At 36.7% G+C, this 9,882-nt stretch overlaps 2 protein-coding genes across 2 annotated transcripts; one reads left to right on the top strand and one right to left on the bottom strand.

The window, feature by feature from the left end:
• Nucleotides 1-1,233: 1,233 nt before the first annotated feature.
• Nucleotides 1,234-1,997, top strand: Smp_095680 (zinc finger protein, putative; the record flags this gene model as incomplete). Its single annotated transcript, XM_018793187.1, has 4 exons — nucleotides 1,234-1,245; nucleotides 1,281-1,430; nucleotides 1,470-1,678; nucleotides 1,710-1,997. The coding sequence occupies 4 exons, from the start codon at nucleotides 1,234-1,236 to the stop codon at nucleotides 1,918-1,920; spliced, it is 582 nt and encodes a 193-aa protein (XP_018647160.1). The 3' UTR covers nucleotides 1,921-1,997.
• Nucleotides 1,998-2,582: 585 nt separating this feature from the next.
• Nucleotides 2,583-5,777, bottom strand: Smp_174630 (tetraspanin, putative). Its single transcript, XM_018793176.1, has 6 exons — nucleotides 5,625-5,777; nucleotides 5,512-5,586; nucleotides 5,262-5,466; nucleotides 5,059-5,228; nucleotides 4,937-5,020; nucleotides 2,583-2,815 (listed from the first exon to the last, which is right to left on the bottom strand). The coding sequence occupies exons 1-6, from the start codon at nucleotides 5,757-5,759 to the stop codon at nucleotides 2,711-2,713; spliced, it is 774 nt and encodes a 257-aa protein (XP_018647159.1). The 5' UTR covers nucleotides 5,760-5,777; the 3' UTR covers nucleotides 2,583-2,710.
• Nucleotides 5,778-9,882: the final 4,105 nt, after the last annotated feature.

Raw genomic sequence — 9,882 nt, 5'->3', positions numbered from 1 at the left:
AAGAGTTCTACTTAATCCTGGAAAATTCAAGAGTATTTTTCAGGGAAAACTAGGGAAGCTGCTAGTCAACCGTGAAAATGTTATCCACTCCGAGATAGCTTAGTACGATGGACAAAATGCTGTGGAAACGGCAGCGATATCTACCAAAAACCCAAACAAAAAGTTAGGGACAACCAGCAGGTTTCAGCGACGTCTACAAAACTGATAGGTGCTCGGGATCTCATCCTGTCTGGCTCCGAACACAATGACGGGCTGAGGCGGTTCAGACGTAGACTGATTAAAAGCCTACACAATGACCGTGAGCAATTGTAGGTAACAAAAGCAAAAGAGATGGGAAATCTGTGGCGAAAGGTAACAACAGACAACTATTCGGAATTATCTAGGAAACTGGTATTAAAAATCTGGCTGTTAGTGAAACTATCTCGGAAAAAGAAAGGACTATTACTCACTCTCAATAGAGGAGATTGGATCAATGGGGAGAACACTTTGGGGAACAATTCAACTAGCCTTCAGCCACACTTCAGTTACCCACTATCTCCAAGTAACCTGAATGGCAAACTGATGTAGGTCGTTCAACTCAGTGAGGTTAAAAAGACCAAGTAATCTAAAGAGAGGGAGAGCAGCTGAACCTGATGAACCTTGAGACTTTCAAGGATGGTGATCCAGTTTGAGCAGTGGGATCAACTGCGATCTTAGCTAAAATCTGAATTGGACTACCACCTGCATATTCCAGCTCGAGAAGTGAGTCTCCCGATAGATTGATTTTTGCAATGTCAGACGATGTGAGTGTTGCCTCTAAAGAAATATTTATGGCAAAGTTAAATTTAAATTGGGGAAGTGGACAACCCTGACAAACATCACTTGACTTTACCGTTTCTGATGAAAGTTCACTTTAGGCTTTGACTCTACCACTAGTGTTCAAGTAAAAAACCTGTATATGGTTAATGTAATTTGGCGTGACATTGTCATAAAACCTCGTCGATCAACGGAGTTAAATGCCCCCCTAAGATTTTGATATTCTTGGATGTAAGCCACACTCATAGCTTAACTTACACCAAGTCACAAAATGTTAGAAATGCATTTCTTAACTCATTGCATTATCACAAAAATATGTTTATTATTGAATTTATTCCGAATGCTCGATTTATTTGAAACTACAAATTCCAATCTTGGCATTGATTAAATAAAACTTTTTTTAGAGCACCTTGATAGTGAAGTACTTTTCTTGCTAAGATGGCCGGTACCGTAAGTATAATGAGTTGAAAAGACATCCTTTTTAGAATCCTGTTGACCACAGAAGAAAATGGGACAAAGCTCATTTTGAGAAATTGGCGAGTGATAAACTTAGCAATGAGTTAGAGGCTATGCGAAATGCTCGGAAAGAAAAGGAAACTATGAAAAAAGAGTATTTAAAAGCTCGTGATTATACAGTAAGTTTTCTTTAAACTGTAACAAATAGTATCACACAGATTGACTTAGAATCTAACCTGAACAAATCTCAAGTAATTGCAAAGACCGGACCAGGATCTTCACAAGCAGGCTACTACTGTGAAGTTTGTGACTGTGTTGTGAAAGATTCAATTAACTATTTGGACCATATAAATGGTAAAAAACATCAAAGGAATATGGGAATGTCGATGAGAATTAAAAGGTCAACTTTAGAAGAAGTTAAAGAAAGGTATTACTGCGGTATTATAACTCTGCTATAGGTTTCAGCTTCACAAGCAAAAATCTGAAGAAAAGGCAGAAGAGTACAGTTTAGATGAAAGAATGAGACAAATCGCTGAGGAAGAAGAGAAATTTAGGGCTTATAAGCAAGAAAAACGCAAAGAGAAAAGGCGTAGAAATGACGAACAGTTTGAAGATTCTGACGTCGCAGCAGCTATGGGATTTGGTGGTTTTGGTAAGAGATCAAAGTGACCGTTGTACACATTTGTAAATAATCAGTTCCTGTAATTGTGTATTATATTTATGTGAACAATAAATTTTATACATCCAAATGGTTGTTTTGTCCAACGTTATTTTTTAGGATTTATAACAACGTTAGGAACCCAGACATTTTAAAGCTTGCGACACACTTTACTGCACTCGAACCACTCTCAAAGACGGATGTTGTCTCATACACCTTACGAAGTGTTATTTTAAACGAAATCATTTTTAATTTTAGTTAAATATATAATGGATGGATGGTTGAGCAAGATCATGGATCGACTGAAGTTAAACATTGACGTTGTTGGCTGCCGACTCAGTGGTCTAGAGGTTAAGCGTTCGCGCGCAAGATTTAATGTTCTGGGTTTGAGTCTCATGCAAGGTCGTGGATGCGCACTGCTGAGCAGTTCAATGCCAGGACAAAACGGCCTTCCACTGCTTTCAAGTTCTCAACGGTGGTCTGGCTTAGATCGACCCCTGAATTCAACTAGTAAAGTTTCTACAATCTCCACAAGCCCACCGTTTTGTCAAATGGACAAAAGTTCATCTGCTTCCCCTGTGTTGTATTATGGTCTCAGTGAAACAAGTCCAGTTCTCACAAATTTTCAGAGGTTATTTTTTGAAAGATATAACAAATAATAAGGGCAGTTTTTGGAAATAAATATATTTTAACTACTTTTTAGTATGAAAATAAAATACATACGATTAAAATCATTTCCATTAATGTATAATCACAGCTTCACTCTTTCTTCAATGCATCCCAGTTAACTATTTAATCAATCTACTTATTTTGTGTCTGGTTCCTCCAGCTTTTTATTCTTTGTTTTCTCTGAGCATTGAGTTTAGCATCACGGAACAAAAACAATGCACAGATCAAAGCGCTTATCTGGATTTTCGAATTCAATGAGAAAAAAATATATATATATATAGTATTTTGATTACGACAACCATATCTAAGATGGTGGATCATAATTGACGCCAAAAACTACTACTTTATTACTGACTTCGTACAGAATAATTTAGATTGATAAAAGGATGACACACGAAGGTAATATCTATGCCACAAAATCAGTTTCAATAGACTGATTTATTTGCGCAGAAACAACCTGTTTAACCTGAAATCGCTGGTTTATATCAATTTAAATCGAAGAGCATTACCAAGCAATTTTCAAGGGAGTTGCGCTCTCTGAGCTGAGTGGTTTTTCTGTAAAGTTTTCATTATCTTTCTGGTCAGCACCATCAGCACAAACTTCAGGTAGAAATAAGTTACTAGGACTTCACACATAAATTACAATTTATCTTGTCAACGTTAGTGTCCCCCAAAGTCACGGCCATTTCGTCCTATTGTGGGACTCCTCGGCAGTGCGCACCCACGATCTCGCCTCACGGGATTCAAACCCAGGACCTACCGGTATCGCGCCAGAGCACTTAATCGACAGACCACTGAGCCGGCATCCAACAGTGTTAATGTCTAACCTCAACCAATCCACGAAATTGTGCGACCAACTTCATGAGAATTCTAGCGATTACTACAGTTGGCTCAGGTCGATTTAATCAGTGTTTATGAACTTAGAATCCGGGTAGTACTAATACCTTCAACTCATAAACTGTGTTCTGAGCTAAGTACAGAAACGTGCACTTGTTCGGTTGCAACTACTGTAGTTTGTCTGTGAAAATTTTCAAATATTAAGTGATAGGAGTTTGATAATTCCGAAAATTTAAAAATTAATTCGGTTACGACAGTAATTTTCCTATTAGAATCAAGCTTATGTTTAGGATTGGTTGGTGAAAGTACACAGACAGTAGACTAATTATTTTGGACATTCCCGATCAAATATATCAAGTTTTGTGTTTGGAGATTTCAAAGAAATGAGATAGCACATTTGAAAAATATCAGTAAGTTATGGCATTGTGAACACAAAGGTTGAGTTCTCTCATAAACGTCGAAACTGGTACATGAGTGCATCGGTTTAATTAAGTACATCTCACGTAAGCACGGGTACAGTGGGTCAACAAGGTAAAAAAACAAGAGTCGAAATAATGGTGTCAATGACAACAAAAACTACGACTGAATCTCAGCTCGTAAAGACAAACAATCTATGTATTTGGGTCACTAACCGATTTTAAGCAGTACCATGTGTACGATCATCGCGTGGACATCAGTCAAAAAGATTACATCTCCCTGGACTGTTCATACTAATAGCTTGTGAAACGACTATGTCCGACCATTGAGCTAACAGGCGAAATCCGCCCTTTTTCGAATGCAAAAAACTTCAACGGTAACCGAAGAGTATAATTTCTATCAAGGAAATGTAAAGATTTAGCGACGATACATGTCCCGGAGTATACTTAGAATGATGAGTTCTTAATTAAATTTGTAGAAGTAATAAAATATCTAGTTTTTGAGTAGGTTCGTTCCTTGCATTAGCTAGTTCATTTACGGTAGTCCGTGATTTTAAAAATACGAAGATTCCTTTACTACCAGATGCGATGTTTGAAACTTTATTTATTTGCATCGGTGATTACTCATCCGGTGATTCTCCAAAACTCTTGAGACCAGTCAGGCCATACTAGTAAATTGCTTCTTTGAGATTGGCAACTCGAGTTGGCTGTTTAGGTATTTAGTGCAATTAAGGATAATTTTGTCGGAAGATATTATATGAAGGCCCATTTTTATGAAATTATTTAGCACAGTATTTGCTAGTATTTGGTTCTGTTGACTTATATATTGTCCACCATCGTTTGGATCGTCATTTTCGTAAGTTTTCAACCAGATACAATCGCTAAACTAGTGGCCATACAATTTTATTTTTTCCATACAATGCAAATACGTGCCTATTTTATCAAACAATTTAACTGGGTCCATATATTTAAGTTTTACTATCGAATTAGTATCTGATTTACAACTACAACTCCATTAAATGCTGATGACATCTCAGAATTTAGTGAACTGCCACCATAACCAGTACTTCAGTTGTACACAGATTTAAGAGAAAATTAAACTTACCAAGATAATACATGCGATCAGTGCCAAGACGCCAACAGCCTTAGCATAATTATCGATATAACTTTTCAAACTTTCAAAGCATCCCTGAATAAAGTTTACATATTAACCGTCAAAAAAATTACTGCGTAGTAAATAGCGTCGTTGTGGGGTCCACTGCTTTTATTCGGTGGTCCATACTGCCACGTCTGGCAGCGTCTCTTATCACGGTATATTTCAGTTGGCCAACCAGTCAATCCATCAAGTCTCTTGACACAACAAGATTCTGGAACAAATAAGTAAAACAAACTTGACTCTTTATCACAGTCATAAAGTAATCTGCATATACCTGACAATTTAGTGTTTGTTTCGTATAAATCCGAGTTTACAATCATGTCCCACCATGATCCGTTATACACGCCCCACCCACTATTATCCACTCCACAGCAACGTAGGTTTCTCTGTACTAAGTCCCATGCATCAGTTATTATCCCATATCGTCCATAGTGATTCCTTAACGAAGCTACCATCACACTTCTAGCAGATTCACCAAGCTAAATTGTAAAAGACGTGACTGAAAAGCTTTAAACTTTACTTACTGAACTTTTAAACGACAAAACTATTATTCCTGATATCAACAAGAGTAATGCGAGCAAGCATAAGATGAATATATACTACAAATGTTCGAAATTTGGTTTTATGCAAATCCTACTGACACAATCAAGCAGATATTTTCTTTATCAGCTGCAATGTAACCGCATAGGGCTACGATTGTGATAACAAGTCCTAAGAAGATGACTATGTACACTCCAGACGAATAGAGTGAGGTTCCAACAACTTCAGACATGTTTCCATGGTCAACAACACATACTATCCCAAGAGATATTAAAGCAACCCCGAACAACTAAACGTCAGCTAAGGTTTAAGAAACAATTGTTACTATGGAAAATCCGTTCAGAACAAACAGAATAAGCGACGGTGTTCTGCCGGAAAGACACCGGTACATTGTAATCTCAGTTGAAACTTTGCAATGTTTATAGTACGTCAACCTTGGTAATTAGAGTGAAGAAACAAACTTCAGGAGGAAACAGAAATCAAACACCTTGATTCAGTGCTGGAAAATGCCTATCCAAGCAGCAAGAAGGTAGAGCCTGAGGAAATTATTGAAGTTCTTTTTTTAAACTTCATTATATATTGCTGTGACATTCAAGTCAAATGTCTGTCTAGTCTGAAGGTGGGTTGTATGTCTGATTTACTGGTAAAGGACTGTATGTCGGAGAATCTGGAGGAGAAAAGGATAAGAAGAAGATTGGGATGACTTGATGAACCACAAAGGTGCACTTAAATTAATAAGTTCAACCTACTACAAAGAATAGTTTGAAAATCCCGATTATCGAAACCTGAGTATGATACGAAAGTATTTCATATATATTATATTATCCCTTGTATTTTTTAGTAGATAGACATCTGCACACTCTCCACTGTCTTGATAACCTTAATGAATAATTCGGGATTTTTAATGAATCCTCTATGGGACCACTCCGTTTTTGGAACCTGAACGTGTGATAGAAAGCTGTGTGTAGTGTGGGGCCTTACAATTTCTTGTTTTGATCCAGCCGAGAAACCTGAAGTCCAATTAAACATCACTGAATGTTTGTCAAATCATTAATTATGTTGAACCCTTTCTACGTCAGTCGATAGATCACTATCCTTAGAAAGTCTGTCGAACATTATCCGGGTTAATGAATGACGTATACGAATCGATGAATCGCACGTCACGGACCGACGATGTGGTCTATATTTTTTCTTCTGTAATATGTTACTACTAACATAAGCTGCTTTTTCATTGAGAGTACTAATACTAGCCAGTCACCTAGAAAGTCGGTTCACATGATTGTAACAATAGTATAACTGAGGTTACGTATAAACCGCAAGGAGTGACTTCGACGTTAGCTAAGAGACAACACCATTCCCACCCAAACAAAGCAAACAGAAATTATATACACGGATCACTTTGGTGATCTACACTGGTGAGCTCTATTTTAAATATCGGAATTCATTCCGATCATTAACTTTACTTATGAATTCCATAGGTAGTTTTTACTGAATAAGTCTGTAAACCACTGTGTTGATTTGTACTTAGATTTATCCCACTACATCTATCTATACTAAAAGTCGATTATAACCAGCTAACATGGTTCTTTAAAATGTATTAGTAGCCTACAAATCCTCCTGTATAAGTCAGTAAGAATACCAACCACATGTTGGTAGAGCCTCAAGGTAATATGAACTTTTATCTACATGTGATGTATGCAAAAAGTGTATTAGGAGACGTCTTGCATCTTATAACTTCCTTAAACATTTCTTCAAGCCAAGCTTAGCTTTTAAATGACGACAACGATCTTCAGCACGAGTTATCTTCGACGACTCTGAAAATATGAATAAAACGGATGAGATAAGATAATGAAACGTTATCGATACAACGTCTTCGATACGCTGCAAAAGCTTTCCCACCCAGGTATTCGAGCAGCCAGCAAGCACGTAGCAAAACGATTTTTTATACCTAATGTGAATAGAGACGTGTGAGAGTGGGCAGACTCATGTGTGAGCTCCAAGAAATATAAGATGGGTGAACATGAGAAATGTCATTTACTTTCCTTCGCAACGTCTGACGCTCGTTTCGACAATGTTCATTTTGATTTCGTAGGATATTTTTGTCGTTAAAGTGTGTGGATCGTTTCACACGATGACCAGAATCAGTTCCTTTCAAGCACATTACTGCTGAAACATTGACCCGAGCCTTTGTCAAACGATGAGTAGAAAACTCTATCTGCTCTTCAACCATCACCACAGACTGTAAACGTCAGTTCGAATCCGGACTTTTCGTTGTCATACCAAACTACTAGGAATCATACAATTCTGAACCATCGCCTACAACCCACAAACAAACGGGTTGGCAAAACGCTTTCATAGACAGCTAAATAATTCACTATCAGTTGTAAGCGCACCACAGCTGACTGGCGCTTTTCCATGCATATTACTAGGTATTCGCAATGAAGTGAATTCTGATGTTGGATACACAGCGGCACAACTCGTTTACGGAATGAAACTGACTTCCAAGAGAGTTCCTTGATCTTTCATCTCCTTCAGTGAATGTGGATCAGCACTTGTACACCAACACCTCTGATAATGCAAAACACCCAATTAAACCTGCTCTTGTTCGATCACGATCAATCGATGTTTTCGTCCATGTCTCCCCAAAACTTAGTAAAACTGTTAACCTGAGTCGCAAAACGTTACACTCAACTTCCGAAGCTGAGTACAAAGAACCTTATATTGCTCTACGTCACGAATTCAGGTACTACACCACTAACGAAAATAGAACTAAATATAAAATAATCGAATACCCGAAAGCGGAATTCTCAAAAGAAATTCCCATCTATGTTGATTTTCCCATTAGACGATCGAAAGGCACAATTCCCACTGCTGTGATGCAATCCTCGATACTTAAGGACGACGAAAAAACCTCACTGATGTCCAACAGACGTCCAAAAATACGCTATCTGGAATGGATGTAGGACATTTTATAAGCCTTTTTTCAAGTTTCTGAAGTTTGTTGCATATTAAAATTCCCCTGTGTTAGGAACGAAAAGGGGAGGTTTTAGATATTTCTTCATATATAGTGTCCAAAAAATTAAATTTTTCAGTATCCATGTATGTTTATAGCTCCCCACAAAACGTCCCAAAATACTTTCTTGTCTATAGTCTTTCGGTCGTTGTTGGATGGTATATTGACCGTCCCCATGGTTCCGCTGGCTCGGCTCTTTGACATAATTCGTCGTCAAGAGGTCGGCCCTGGCTCTACTTTTTATGAATTCACCCGTATCGCTTTTTAAGGCATAACTCAGTGTTTATATTGTCTCCACCTTCAAATATTGACGTTTAATTTTAATAGAAAAACTGCAAAAGTTTTAAAACTGCTATATCCTAGCGAAGACATAAGTACGGGTAACTCACAGGACCTATTAATGGACGATTATTCTATATATATTCTTATTGTATAACTATTCATTAACTAGACTATATATATCTATATTCATCTGATTATAAGCTTCAATTTGACCTATTGATTATTATTATATGACTTGCTGTTCCTGTGTTATACTCAGTTTATTGATTATTGTCTCCCACGCTTACAGCCACATTTGACTTCTTTTTCTTCTTCTTATTATTATTATTATTATTCACAAACATCTTATGGATACATACGTGCTGTGAAGAAACCATTTCGGGTTTCTTCAAAAATGCAATAATACACAATTTTCAACAATGTTAGCATTACATTTGCCATGTTTGAGAAAGGAAGGAAAAGGAAAATAAAATATTAATAATGGAATAGCAATAATAAATCCGGTTCTGCGTAATTGGCAAGAATTTTGAATTGATTTTGAAGGAGGAAAGGAAGAAACTAAGGAAATAGAAATAAAGGAGTCGCGGAATACGTAAATATCTTAACGCAGAACAAGAATAAACAACTATGTATGTATAGCAAAAACGAGTAATAAAAATAAAATAAAACAGAATAAATTAATAAGTAAATAACTTATTATTGCGGTAAGATATGACGTTAGAATAAATGTTTGTGCGAGCACAGTCATAGTTTTGGGTGATGCTATGAAAGTTCCAATTAAGTGCAAAAGATAATCAATGTGTATGAGGTGTATATACATAATGAAGTTAAAACGAGTCTGATAAGTTGAATTCAGCGTAACACAAATTATTGTTTTAATCCACAGCTTCGTAATCTTAAGAATAATATCTATTTAGAAGGAAAAAAAATGAGAGAAAAGAAATGAACACATAGTGAAAGGGTACAACCATGATCATAATAGTGCATTGGTTATAGACTTATGAGATAAACGAATAATTTAAAAATAATAATAACGACAATAGTAACAATAATGATAAAC

Source organism: Schistosoma mansoni, assembly GCF_000237925.1.
Source record: "Schistosoma mansoni, WGS project CABG00000000 data, supercontig 0204, strain Puerto Rico, whole genome shotgun sequence".
Lineage (NCBI taxonomy): Eukaryota > Metazoa > Platyhelminthes > Trematoda > Strigeidida > Schistosomatidae > Schistosoma > Schistosoma mansoni.
The sequence above is the reverse complement of the archived record's forward strand: the minus strand, read 5'-3'. Positions and strand labels throughout refer to the sequence as shown.